General features: G+C 37.4%; 1 protein-coding gene across 14 annotated transcripts in view; it reads left to right on the forward strand.

Annotated features, from left to right (window-relative positions):
- nrxn2a (neurexin 2a) overlaps positions 1 to 14,019 on the forward strand; it is a 336,553-nt gene that overhangs the window by 111,120 nt on the left and 211,414 nt on the right. For 6 of the 14 annotated variants that reach the window (XM_026195944.1, XM_026195946.1, XM_026195934.1 and 3 more), the window contains 6 exons: positions 16 to 60; positions 3,171 to 3,332; positions 5,839 to 6,265; positions 7,686 to 8,069; positions 10,356 to 10,559; positions 13,982 to 14,008. In XM_026195944.1, the coding sequence (XP_026051729.1) occupies positions 16 to 60; positions 3,171 to 3,332; positions 5,839 to 6,265; positions 7,686 to 8,069; positions 10,356 to 10,559; positions 13,982 to 14,008 (1,249 nt within the window). The remainder of the gene's footprint in view (positions 1 to 15; positions 61 to 3,170; positions 3,333 to 5,838; positions 6,266 to 7,685; positions 8,070 to 10,355; positions 10,560 to 13,981; positions 14,009 to 14,019) is intronic. The other 8 variants (XM_026195947.1, XM_026195936.1, XM_026195942.1 and 5 more) reach the window with 4 other exon arrangements.

Genomic DNA, 14,019 nt, shown 5'->3' on the forward strand with positions numbered 1-14,019 from the left:
TTTCTTTTTTTGAAGCGCGCAGGGGTTGGACTCCCTACGGTAAACAAACTGCATTATATGGTAGATATCACATTCTAATTTGTCTAGTTTGGTTTGGCCCTTTCTTTTTATCTCTTTTTTGCTTTTACTGTGCAGAAACGACTAAAGAAATGTTTAAATATGGCACCAATCCCCAGGTGCCATGCAAAAGTTCATTTTTTTGCCATTTGCAGTTTATGCACATTGTTTTTGTTTTTTTTATAGCACTCACTATCCCATCGCCCATATCCTTATTAAAATGCCTTTTTTTGTTGTATGAGTTCTAACATCAATAACACATCCTATTTGGCTGAGAGTTTCTACGGTGGGCATAAATGATGCTGTAAGCTGCTGACTTCAGTCTGGGCCAAACTGACAGGAAAACATATTTTTATGCTTAATGTAAATCCTGATGTATTGCTACAAACCATATCTTCAAACTTGGCATTTACATTAAATAACATGTCAATCCAAAATATAAACTACCCAGCGTCAGTCAATGTAAAAGGGCAGAAGGTGCTCTCTCAAAGCCTTTCGTAATTCGTCAGATGAAAGAAACAATCAAAAACAAAGATTTGACTGCAGCTCTTGTGCAGCGTTTCTGTCCACCTACTCCATTTTCCCCTCATTCTCCCCCTTTGATGTTGGCTTTTATTAAATGTTGCAGCATCTCATACAGAGATTTCGATGCACTGTAAGATGTGGCATTTAATAATACTGATTTTGCTTGGAAACGTCCCTTAATATGCAATGTCCTCAAACATTGTATTCATATCTGCCAAGTTAATCAGGAACAACAGGAGAGAAGGGCAATGAAGGCTTTTATCTGTAGATGCAACTGCATTCACTTTATTGTTAATAGCACATTATATCCCCTGTGCAATAATAAAAAAAAAAACCTCAAACTTTGTTGCAGACAGATGTTTTCAGTGTGAAGCTCAAAGTAGTTGTTTATAATGGGAGCGATTTAGTTTTGAAATGTCGTGAAGTTGTGGTCTAACTGTGGGTTGCTTATGGTTACCAAGCAACATCTTGGTCATATAGATGATATTCTTTCATATACTCCAGTTAATTTAGAATTCAACTGAATCTGTTATTTCTCAGTAGTTTCAAAATTGACAAAATATTTGTATTGTATTATTCTTTTAAGCCTCATTTTTAACTCAATCAATGCATAATGTAAAATTAATATATATAATATGTGTAATGATGTGAATGATGTTCCTTTTCGGTTTGCATCAGTCATTTTTAAAGTATTTATTAAACTTTCTAAATTAAATATTCTATGACAATGACTATTGAAAATAAAATACAAATATTTGACTTTAAGTGATGTCAAATTTCTCTGTGAGATATGATTTCGTTCATATCACCTCATAAATACAATCAGATATAATATGTTGGCAACACATTAGTACAGGGACCAGTTCTCACTAGTAACTAGTTGCTTATTAGCATGCCTATTCATTTATATCCCCAATCCTATCCAACGCCTAAACGTAATGACTAAGGCTTATTAACTACTAATAAACATTCAATTAGGAGTTTATTGAGGCAAACATTGTAGTTAATGGTTTGTTAATGCTGAGAATTGGACCTTAAAGGAAAGTGTGACCAATTTGAATATGTTTAGATGTTTACACTTTATAATTTTAAAATGTACAAGCCTTTCTGTTTCTCCAAGTTACATGTTATTGACGTTCCTTTCTAATTTCCAGTTGCCTCACACTTTAATCTGAAAAGAATGACCTTGTACTGACAAACTGAGGTGTTCTGCTTGAGCACAAACACTCACTGTTTATATCAATTAAAAGTGGAAAATGACAGCTTTTATTAACCCTCTGTCTATGGAACAGAGATAAAAATGGACCTCCCTTTCCCTTCCCTTCCTGTGGCAAAAGAGTACATCTTGTTTTCCTCATGCGTTTCGTTGTATTGATCTTTGTCATTCATTTCTTTAAGTAGCTGATGACATTTGGCACATTTTATCCAGCATGTGTGACATGTTGTTTGCATCACAGGACTTGCGCTTTGTATACCGTGTTTTTAAATATAATACGCAGCTTATACGCCGTTATGCACCCGCATAATTTGCTTCCACTGCATGTGTGGGTAACTATTTTTGTTGATGTAGTGTGGTGCTTTACATAGATTTTTTTTTTTTTTGGCTTTCTTTTCCCCTCCATGTCTTGCTTTCTCTGCTCTTTCTCTCTTATAAAGGTTCAGACAAATGACGGGTTTCAATTTCAGGACAACTCACACCATCTACAATTTCCAGCAAAAAAAAAAAATAATAATAATAATTTTTTTCTGGCTTTGCCTACTTGTCCGCAGTAATAATAATAATATTTTATGATATTAGAGATGGAATCTGAATCCTTTCTGTCTGTCGGCATGGAAACGCCTAACCCCCCGAGCATTTATTAACACTGCGAGAAAACCACCTGTTTTGGATGTCTGCTAGCGTTTCCACGCTTCAACATTAACATTTACAAATATGATTGTGCTCTAGATTCACTGAATTCATCATACATGACTCTTTCTAGTGAGTCTAAGTCCTGAAATCGCAGCCCGAGCTGTCTTAACCGTCATGCACGGCTTGTGTATTAACAAACTGAAACCTATCGCTACCCAAACACCTCCAAAGTTTTTCTTTTGAAGACATCTCTTATGAAATGTGTACAGTTAATCCAGTAGTTGATCAGAACAGACCACCAACATAGTTAAAAGCAACCTCTGTTATACTAACAATCATTTTTGTGTCTGAATCCCCCCCTTTTATACTAATCTTGCATAGTCACCCTTAACATCACTTGCTAACCCACTCAACATATAGTGATTCCCCTTAGTTCCTGTAACCTCCCCTTCCTGTCTCTCCTCTCCAACACTGACTAGTCCAGCACACAAGACAGGATTCCCTCATTCAGAAAGCAGCAATAGCAGACATAAAAATGGGTTGGCCCCTCGCTAACGTATGCATACAGAACCAGAGGAACCCCCACGTGAAATGTGAAGTTTTTTTAGTAGAGGAACTTGTTGAAACCAACAAAGATTTCAGCTTGCGCATAATTAAAAGATTTCCCACGTTCCCTTTCTTGTTTCTTCCCTCTCTCTCTGTTTTCTATCCATCCGTGGCCTTTATGCAAACACAGGTGACGATATCGGTGGACGGCCTGCTGACAACCACTGGCTACACCCAGGAGGACTACACCATGCTGGGCTCAGATGATTTCTTCTACGTGGGCGGCAGTCCGAACACGGCAGATCTGCCCGGCTCCCCTGTGAGCAACAACTTCATGGGCTGCCTTAAAGACGTAAGAAGCGTTTTGTTTGTATATGAATTCAGGCGAGTTGGGCGGGACCTTCTTAAAGAAGTCCTAGTTTCTCGAGTTCCATTGATGTCGTTTTTGTTTGGCGAGCGATCTGTTCTCTTTTACCTCTTCCTTCTCTTTTTCTCTTTCGAACCTCTCTGAGCATGTCCCATAATTTATGTCATGTCTATACCGTTGAAGTTCCAGCTTTACTATCCTGACAGCCAAATTAAAAATTGATTTCCTCTATGGATCCCCATTGGACTGTCCCAGACTCTCCATCTCTGTCTCGTTGACCCCGTACTCTAGTAATCACCGCTGTCTACTTGCTCAACCATACAGTTAGTATCAGCGGCCCTCTTCAGCAGGCGCTTGAGCACTCCCTTATCGTGCCTCTGATAGAGACATATACACATCTACAATGCTGTGACGCTTTTGGGAATCTGTGTTTTGTCTTGTTTTTGTCTTGTCGCTCTTTCGATTTCATTTGGTCTTTTGTTGCGCAGGTTCTGGGTGTCATGTTTGTTGTTGGATGGTCATGTCAACTGCGTCCACCTGTGTAGCGTTTAATTAGGCTAGTTTGTCAAGGTATACATACCCTTTCAAGCCATTTGTCAGGTCCTTGTTAGTCTGTAATGTTTTTATTTTTATTTTTTATTTTTTTTGGTTCTTGTATCTTGTCTTTGAAAAGATTGAGACCACTGGGAACAAATCCCCTGTTTTTTGTTGAGAACTATTTGATATATTTAATAAAACATGAATGTAAAATTAACAGGATGATTTTTTTTTTTTTTTTTTGCAAATCAAATGTCTGCCTCAGATTTTTATACATGTATCCAACAATAAAAACCACAAACTGTATCACCATTTTGTCAATCAATTAATTGGACTCTTTTTAAATTATATATATATATATATATATATATATATATATATATATATATATATATATATATATATATATATATATATATATATATATATTAAATTTATGTAATTTTCAAACCACTCAAACCATGGTTTAGGTAAAAAAATGACAAATAAATAAAGTAAATTAATGAGAAATAAAATGACTTACAGTCATTAGTTTGAGCTCCTGAGGTTGACATGTTCTGAAGGTTTAGAACCTTTTGTCTGATAACTGTAAAAAAATAAAATAAAATACTTTCAGACATTTTGTACCCCAGTTTGAATAGTGCCAAGAATATTTTTACCTTTTCTGAAGAAAATGAAAATAGTTGTTTAGGTGTTCTGAGTGTTTTTAGTGCTTCATCATGCAGTTCCTAGGATGTTGTGTACGGTTGCTAAAGTTTCCCGAGTACAGAAAGAGTCTCCCTCTTCAGAGCATGTTATGGTCACACTTTAGTTTAAGGTCTAATTCTCATTATTAACAAACCCTTAACTATGACTTATGCCTCAATGAACTATTCATTTGCTGCTTGTAGTTATTTATATTGCATATTATTGTAGTTGTAGAATATGGTCATGCTGAATATATGCTATGTTACTAATAAACAGACAATATGTTGTTAATAGGCATGCTAATAAGCAGCTAAGCGAGAATTGGTATATGTGATCATTACAGTGACCTTCAATTACATAAATGTGAGCTGGGAAACAAGTGACAGACATTTTATAGAAGCAAAGGCTTAAGAAACATTGACATTACAGACCCGTATCTTAATCTGGTACTGAATCAGAAGAGATTAGGATGCTTAGGTTGTGCAGTCGGAGAGTTTTTGAAAGGGTCTCATTGATAGATCCCTTTTTGTCCATGCTCTCTGGCAATAATTGCATTTTTCATGTTCCTTCTCTCAGAGCTGGCACCTCTTGTTTTTGCTCCTACCTCTCCCTTTATTTTTCTGTCATGAGGGCTGACGAGAAACATGGCTGTCTTGTGTTATTTTCAGAGACACTCAAGTTCACACCCAGCAACAAAGCGTCAGTCATCATCTTCGGACAGAGAGAGCTGCTGGTGTAAAAATCAAAAGCATGTTTGCTGTGCAGGGGCTGATTCGCCCATCTGGCTGTTGAGACACAAAAATCAACCCCAGGGGACACACTCCCAATGCATGTGCTTTATGAAGGTTATTTCATGAGTAGTTTTGCTTCGCGTCTTACCGTGTGGGCTCGACATCATACCCTAGATCAAAATTTCTCAGTTGACGTCAGTTAATGAATGCGCTGTTTATGCTTGTGGTTCAGAAAACCACTTAGCTTTGGCATCGTCGGAGCTAATGTTAGCAGAGGATGATTCATCATATTAATGAAACAGAATATCGATTAGACGAGGGTTTCTGTAGCGCTCTAGATGAGGTCGCTAGGTTTATGTGATCCACTCGTGCTTTGAGTATTTAAAGAGACTGCTGTGTTTACTGACTTGAAAAGCGTGCCCCCGAGGTACACACATCAGCTGCGGTTTGTTTGTACCAGTGGGCAGTGGGCTACTCCATTGCACCCTGTTAGCATTCAAGTGATTTTTTACCCTTTTTCCCTCTCCCCATCCCAGGTGATCTACACCAATAATGAGTTCAGACTGGAGCTCTCCCGCCTGGCTGAAATGCGTGACCCCAAGGTCACCCTCCACGGTGACCTGACCTTCCGCTGTGAGGATGTCGCCGCGTTAGACCCCGTCAGTTTCGACACGCCGACCGCTTACGTAACCCTTCCGCGCTGGAACGCCAAGAAAACTGGTTCCGTGTCCTTCGACTTCCGAACCACTGAACCCAACGGCCTCTTGCTGTTCAGCCACGGCCGGCTGCAGGGTTCCAAAGACCGCAGACCGAAGGTTGACTTCTTCACCATGGAGCTGCTTGAAGGCTTCCTCTACCTGCTCATGGACATGGGCTCCGGGAGCATCAAGATGAAAGTCGGGAACAAAAAGGTCAACGACGGAGAATGGTGCCATGTGGATTTCCAGAGAGAGGGCAGGAAAGGTCAGGATACTGCAAGATCAGCACACATTATATTATTCAGCTGTTTAATAAAGTGGTTTTAACCTACTGTACTTGCTTGTGAGACTAAAGGGACATTTCCTCTTAATCTAAAAGCACTTCCTCATTCTGCCCGCTTAGGGTCCATCTGATATGCATACTTTACAAACTGCTAAATCACTGTACTCCATTTCTTCTCCTTCTCATTACCTCTCATTACTGTAAGAGCTCAACTCAAATACACTTTCCACAGTTTAAAAGCAGCAGGCCCAGCGTGGGATTTAGCAAATCCGGAGGGAAGAGGTTGAAGACCTTTCCACTAGCTCAGCTCAGGGAAAAAAAGGAAGCACAGTGGATTGCTAAATTAATGAAACTTCCTTTTTTTTTAGCTTGTGACACTCATTGTACAGTAGCTACACTTATTTCATGAGTCACTAAACGGATAGTCTTTGGGGATCAGTAGTAGCAGCATTAATTCAATTAGTTTTAGTTAATTATTAACTAGGGCTGTCAATTAAACATGTTTATTAACTGCTACTGCAAGCAATCCAGGGTTGTGCCGTTCATGAGTTTGAATTTGAATTTTCTAATTAAAATTAATCTTTTTTTTTCTGCTTCCGTAACATGAAAATTCCAAATGTTTACTGCCTCGGCTCCAATTGAATTGCATTGCAGACAACATTCTGCAAATGATTTTGATTATTTACAATTTAGAGTTTAATTAATCAACATATTGTCACATTTATTATTTTTTTATTTGGTCACACTTTATTTTAGGGTCCAGTTCTCACTATTAACTAACCATTAACTATGACTTTTGCCTCAAATAACTCCTTATTTGCTGCTTATTAATAGTTTATAAGGTAGTTGTTAAGTTTAGGGTATTGGGTAGGATTATGGATGTCATGCATTATATGTACTTTATAAGCACTAATAAACAGCCAATATGTTAATAATAGACATGCTAATTAGCAACTAGTTTTTAGTGTGAATTGGACCCTATGCTAAAGTGTTACCTTTTATTTTATATATTTTTTTACATTACAGTGTCACTTTATGGACCAACTCTCACTATGAACTGGTTGCTTATTAGCGTGCATGTGGCTATCATATTGGCATTTTAGTAGTACTTATAAAGAACAGACAGTATTAATGCCTTATTATACATGACCATATTTTAGATCCCTTAATTCTACCTCATACTTAAACATAACAACTGCCTTACTAACTATTAATAAGCAGCAAATTAGGAGTTTATTGAGACAAAAGTCTTAGTTAATAGTTAGTTAATAGTAAGAACTGGTCCCTAAACTAAAGTGTGATCAATATTTCTAGATCAAATTACATTCCTTTTTTAAAAAAATTGGGTTTACTAGGAGATTATCACTGAGATATCACTTTCTCCTCATTTCTTATCTTCTAGGCTCCATCTCCGTTAACGGCCGTAGCATGCCTTTCTCCACCAACGAGGGCAGCGAGATTCTGGATCTCGATGGTGAAATGTATCTGGGGGGTCTGCCTGAGGACAGCGGGAGTCTTCCTCTCCCCCCAGAGGTGTGGACCGCCCGCCTCAGGCTGGGCTTTGTGGGTTGCGTGCGGGATCTCTTTATAGACGGGCGCAGCAGGGACCTGAGGCGGCTGGCGGAGCTTCAGAGCTCTCCGGGGGTCAGCAGCTTCTGTACGAGAGAGACCCATCGGAGGTGCAGCTCGGAGCCCTGCGCCCACGGAGGCCGCTGCCGCGAGGGCTGGAATCGACACGTCTGCGACTGCACTGGAACTGGATATCTGGGTCCCAACTGTGAGATGGGTGAGGAAAGTAGGGCTTAAAGCAGTGGGAAGGGAGGATTAATGATGGGATTACTTCTCACCGATGAGACACGTTCTTATAAAGAAGAGCAAGGCTTTAGTGCTTCACTTGTGTACTTTATATTGAGATACAGCTGCACTTCAGCTCCATTCATCAGATCGCACCTGCCTAGACCTTTTTCTGCTATTGCTGTATCGTTTCTAACTCTCTCCTGCCCTCTGCTGTCTATCGCTAAGAATAGCAACGTGTGTCCAGGACAGAAATGCCACGGGTGACTCAGCGAGGGTCCACAAACTCTTCAAGCAATATTTTACAGCTTTTCTCAGTCACTTTGACTCAGTTCTCAAGAGTTTCTTTTTCTCACAGTTATAAGTTCAGGTGTCTGAACAATTAGTTTCTTGTTCAAATCAGATTTGAATTTCTTATTGATTTAAGCAAAATTGCAGTAAAATTAGTGCAATTGTCTAAAATTAACATAATAACTAAATGCACATGGCTTCTTGATCAAAACTCATGAGTTGATTCTCAGTGAAACTGTCAAACTCTTCACAACTTCTAAATGTTCTTTCATCGTGTGAGCCATCACATGCAAAAAAGATCCATTCAGCTATCAAAATCTAACGAACCTGAATAAAATGGAAACTAAACTTAATAAAACTATGTAGACACATTTTAAAAACAGTAACTAATAAAAATGACAAAACACAACAAAGTTACTACAGTTGAAATTGAAATGGAAAGGAAAAAAATCTATAGTGTTGCTGGAAGGTAGTAAGTAATGTTGAATAATGCTAGTCCATCAATCAGCATGTGATTCAAAGTTGATGTTTTTTACCAATAACATTTTGCTTTTCAAGCAGGAATAAGCTAGTTGGTCAAATAGTCCCTTGAGGGCTGAGACATTTGTTCATTTCCCTAAATGAATTAAATATAAACTGTCATACTTATAACCATGTATACACACTCTTCATAAAGTCCCAATTTTACAAACATTAATACAGTCAGGAATAGGCGAAGCGTGTGTAAGGCTAAACCTTCCCCTGGCCATGGAGACTTGGGGCAAAAATGCCACTAAATTGGACAAAAATGCCCCTGCGCAAACAAATTAAACATCTGTTGCTAACAAAGTGAAAATGAACATACAGTGTGTCATTAAATTAAGATCTTCTCATTTTAGGCGTTTTTACATTGTTGCGCATTTTAACCAATCACACGCAATTCTGTTGAGCTAAGGAATGCAATGACCAATCATAGGCGTTCAGATGAGTCATCTCTGAAAGTCATCAGTTTTGAGTGCGCTTTGGGATTCTCTCATCATAAACAAGAAAGCACAGATGCAGGTACAGTGTACGCAAGTTAGAGATTCATTTCACAGTGTATACAGCTTCAGTGAGTGTAACGATAGTTTTTTTTTTTTTTTTTGAGAGTGCTTAAACTCCCAATAGATCAAAGTTAGTGATAATGTCACTCTCTATATGTAATGTATTCGCTGTACAAATAATCATGAAAAGGAAACGTTATATAGCCTAATTATCAATTTCTAATGTTTTTATTAAATTGTAATTATGTTAAATACAAATTCAGCCCCATTAAACATATTTTATTAGCCTATATGACACCCATGTCTGGTTGGTGGCTAAAAAGATGGGTTTATGGTGTTTAATACATTTGGCTGCTTCTAGCCTTACCCTGGAGTAAGTTCACCCTCTGCCTATGCAGTCAGGAGATGGTGTGATGCAATGAGTGGTTTCCACATTTTTAAACATTTAAAATGCATGAAAAGAAATAGTTTCTATCACTCTGTTTATCACTCTTGAAATGACCTGTGCACTGAATAATCTATCCCTCATACTTACATAACAATAGCAGTCTATTTATTTAGTGGTCCAAGTTGAAGTCAGTATGTATATTAATGACAATATGGGACAGTGCTGCGCGCTGCAGGTACATGTACAGTCAGACAAAACGACGTACGCAGTTATCAAAGGAACAAGTCCGCGTACAGTCGAGGGAAACGTGTTCGTTAGTTAAAGACACGATGCGGCATGGAGAGTCTGTGGAGTACGCGTCATTGGAACACTTTTCCTTTTCGGGAAAAACCGAATCATCATAACACTGGCACAAGGCTGCTCAAAGCGCCTGGTCAAGTTTTGCAGGTTCTGAAAAAGAAAAGGTTCTCGGTTCCTAACCCTACTACTTACAAATGCAAAAGCAGCAGAAACGGCCCTTGTTTTTGAGACCTGTGTTTTCTGACCTGTGTTTTCCCTTTTGTGTTTGCTCTCTCAGAGTCCGCAGTGCTGAGTTATGATGGCAGCATGTTTCTGAAGGTCCTGATGCCTCACGCCGTTCACACTGAGGCTGAGGACGTGTCTCTGCGCTTCATGTCTCAGAGGGCTTACGGTCTGCTCATGGCCACCACCTCCAAAGAGTCTGCTGACACCCTGCGCCTGGAGCTCGACGGGGGAAGAGTCAGACTCACCGTCAACCTAGGTGACCTTCCACCCCTGACCTCCGAACTCGAGGCACTCATAGAACAAGTCTGGGGTTCCTCCCAGAATGCATTTCACCTTCATTCCTCCATCTTTATCTTTTTCTTGTCTTTCTCTCTCACTTTCTTTCTTTCTCTCTCACTTTCTTTCTTTCTTTCTTTCTTTCTTTCTTTCTTTCTTTCTTTCTTTCTTTCTTTCTTTCTTTCTCTCACCTGTGCAGCCTTCAATGGCTACCTTTTCTGCAGCTTTCAGAGCAGACAGCCAGAGAGACCAACCCATGTAATTTGTCCTGTGAAGGCACATTGAGTCATAGTAGGGGAGACAGAGGGGAAATTATATCATTATTAAATATATAATTATCATTTCCATTTTCCTACATTTTTCTACCTGCTATCTTTAGGTAAAAGAAATATAATATAATATAATATAATATAATATAATATAATATAATATAATATAATATAATATAATATAATATAATATAATATAAGGAAGATAATTCATAATTAATGAAGAAATAATGTAATTAATAAAAAATATAGCGTTTGTTATGCAATACAAATAATAATATAATATAAAATGTAAGATATATTAAAATTGAAGAATAAAAAATTGAATTTATATAAAATAATAGTAATAATAAATTAAATAATACTTTTAAAATAATAAAAAAATAACAATATGAAATAGTTGTTTGTTTGTAACCAAATACTTTTGTGAAAGAATTATATATTTTTAAGTTCATGACATTTTATTACATGTTTAAAAGATTCAGTCTTGTAGTTTTTATTTTCTACTGTACTAGTGTAACATTTACCTATTAACCTGATAGCCATATGGAAATCTTTCACAGTGGCTATCATCTGATGTTAATATTAACTTAAAAAGAACAGCTTTTCTAGATAAAATGCTGTAGATACAAGAACTAATAGATAGAACTTTAATTTCAAATTCTGTCAAACTTTAGACGGGAAGAATATCACAGGGGGTTCAGGAAATACTTTATACTTCAAGTATAGTGATAAAAAGTAATAGAATCACATTTCTTTATTCAAACAGAGAGAAAACTTTCCCAAGCATAAGCGGAATAAGGGTGTACTCACACTAGGCACGGTTGCCTTGAACCGAGCCCAAGCATGATTATCTGGACTGTCCTGTCCCGTGCTCTGGCTTGGGCACGGTTACGATCGCCTAGTGTGAGGTCACCCTACGTGTTAGACGTCTAGCTTGTTTGTGATTAAAGAAATGTAATTACCCCCTGATCTCTCCCACAAAAAGAAGCAAACAGTAATTCTTCTAAAGTCTCTCACTGCCCTCTCAGCTCAGCCTCCTGCTCTAACGGCAGACTGTGTCTGTTTGTACAGAAGATTACAGACAGTTCCAGGCCACAGGAGAGTGGAGTCTGAGCTAGTGTTTCTGTCTCCGAGCAGTGTGAAAGTGAGACAGGTCCCTGGCTGTCTGTGGTCACTCTTCTGTAGCGGTTGACAGCTTGAGAGTTCACCACAGCCAAGAGTGCTCACACCGTTCCATAGGATCAGCTGCTCCTTGTCATTACCGGTCCTTAGTCATATCATCAGCCTTTGCAGTGGGGACATTAGGTCTTTACCTTATCAATTCCAGTTAATATAAAAAACAATTGTCAAATTATATGTGACTACGTGTTTGAGAACCTGGCTAAAGTTGCATAATCTAATTCTGAGATAAAGAGCGTCAAAGTAATCATAGTAGACATAGTTATTTTTTATTTTTTTGGTTATTGCTGTAAATTATAGGTTATATCAAAGTATTTCAGATACAGTTCTCACATTAGCGTACCAGAGGCTGACTTTCTAAACACTAATTTAAATGGTCTCCTAACAGAAACACTTATTCTCATATAGTTTGGTTCAGAAACATATTTTCTACCATTAGAAAGTTTTGAAGTAATTCGGTCTTTGGACACTTAGGACACTGATCATGATGCTGATGCTTCAGGTGGATGAATTCCTATCGGACATAATTGTACCTGCATCGGAATCAGAAAACAAAAGATTAGGCTAGATGTTTAAATAAATAATAAATAGTCATAGGCATAATAAACTACAAAACTGACAGAAATTCATCAAATCTTTGATATGTCTTTGCTCAGTCAATATGAAAGATATCAAGGTTATATTTTCACAGAATGAATTTTAGATTATATTGGAATGATTTTATGTAGAAAAAAGTGAACCACAAAAAAATTACTTTAGCTGGGTTTTCATAGATAGGGTCACGTAGTCAAAATTCTGTTTTATTTAAACCAAAAGATGAAGTAATAATGATATAAGTGGTGCTGTAAAATTATGCAGCATCATAAATTTTGTGATGATTGTAATACGTATATGGATATTTTATTGAAAAAAATGATATGTGTGTACGCTACCATTCAAAAGTTTGGGGTCTGAAAGATTAAAACATTTGTTCGGCATGGAGGCATTAAAATGATCAAATGTGACAGTAAAGATATTTATAATTTCTCATAATATTTCGGTTTCAAATAAATGGTGTAGTCTTGAACATTTTATACACCAAAGCATTAAAAAGAATGTATGACAGTTTTCAGAAAAACAATTTAAGCAGCACATATCAGAATGATTTCTGAAAAGATCATGACACATCACAAGAAATGCATTACATTTTAGAATCTATTAAACTATATATATATATATATATATTTTTTTTTTTGATTATATTGAAATAATGTCACAATAGTACTTATTTTTTTTATTTTAATCAAACTAAATGCAACCTTGGTGAGCAAGAGAATATATATATATATATATATATATATATATATATATATATATATATATATACCAACCCCAAACTTTTGAGCAGTGTGTACTTTGTTATATTAGTTAATGAAACTGAAAACTTTTTCTTTCTTTTTTTGGTTCTTCTGATTTAAGGCATTTCAAAAGAGAAGCATCTATATATATATATTTATATATATCTCTAAATTTTTTAAAAGGCTGAAAAAATATTGGGTGTATATTTGTTTAGTTCTGCCGCCCAGTCTCTAGGTGACCTATTTTGTAAGCATGAGCTCTTGGCTGATGGTGCAGACTGCCCTTGCCTACAGTCATACTGGCAGCACCCACATACAAGGAGGAGGCACAGCACAGGCTAAATCCAATATTTTGTCTGTGTATTTATAAATTGCCAAATGCCACATATCCTGTCTGGCATTCCACTTGTTCTCAGTTGTGCTGTCTCTCGTCCTGTGATTGTGGAGTGTGGGCCTTGTAGAGGGGGTCATTCTGACTCTCACCTTGTCCCCGGATGGTTGACTCTATGCAACAATTGTTTGTTTGTCTGCAGATTAAACCTTGAAGGATGTGGTTTTTGAAATTTGAGTTTCTTTTCCTTTAAATCTCACCATCTCACTCTCTTTCCCACCAGATTGTATCGGGATAGACTGTAACCTTAGTAAGTGATTC

The sequence above is a fragment of the Carassius auratus genome, chromosome 21 (genome assembly GCF_003368295.1).
Source record: "Carassius auratus strain Wakin chromosome 21, ASM336829v1, whole genome shotgun sequence".
Lineage (NCBI taxonomy): Eukaryota > Metazoa > Chordata > Actinopteri > Cypriniformes > Cyprinidae > Carassius > Carassius auratus.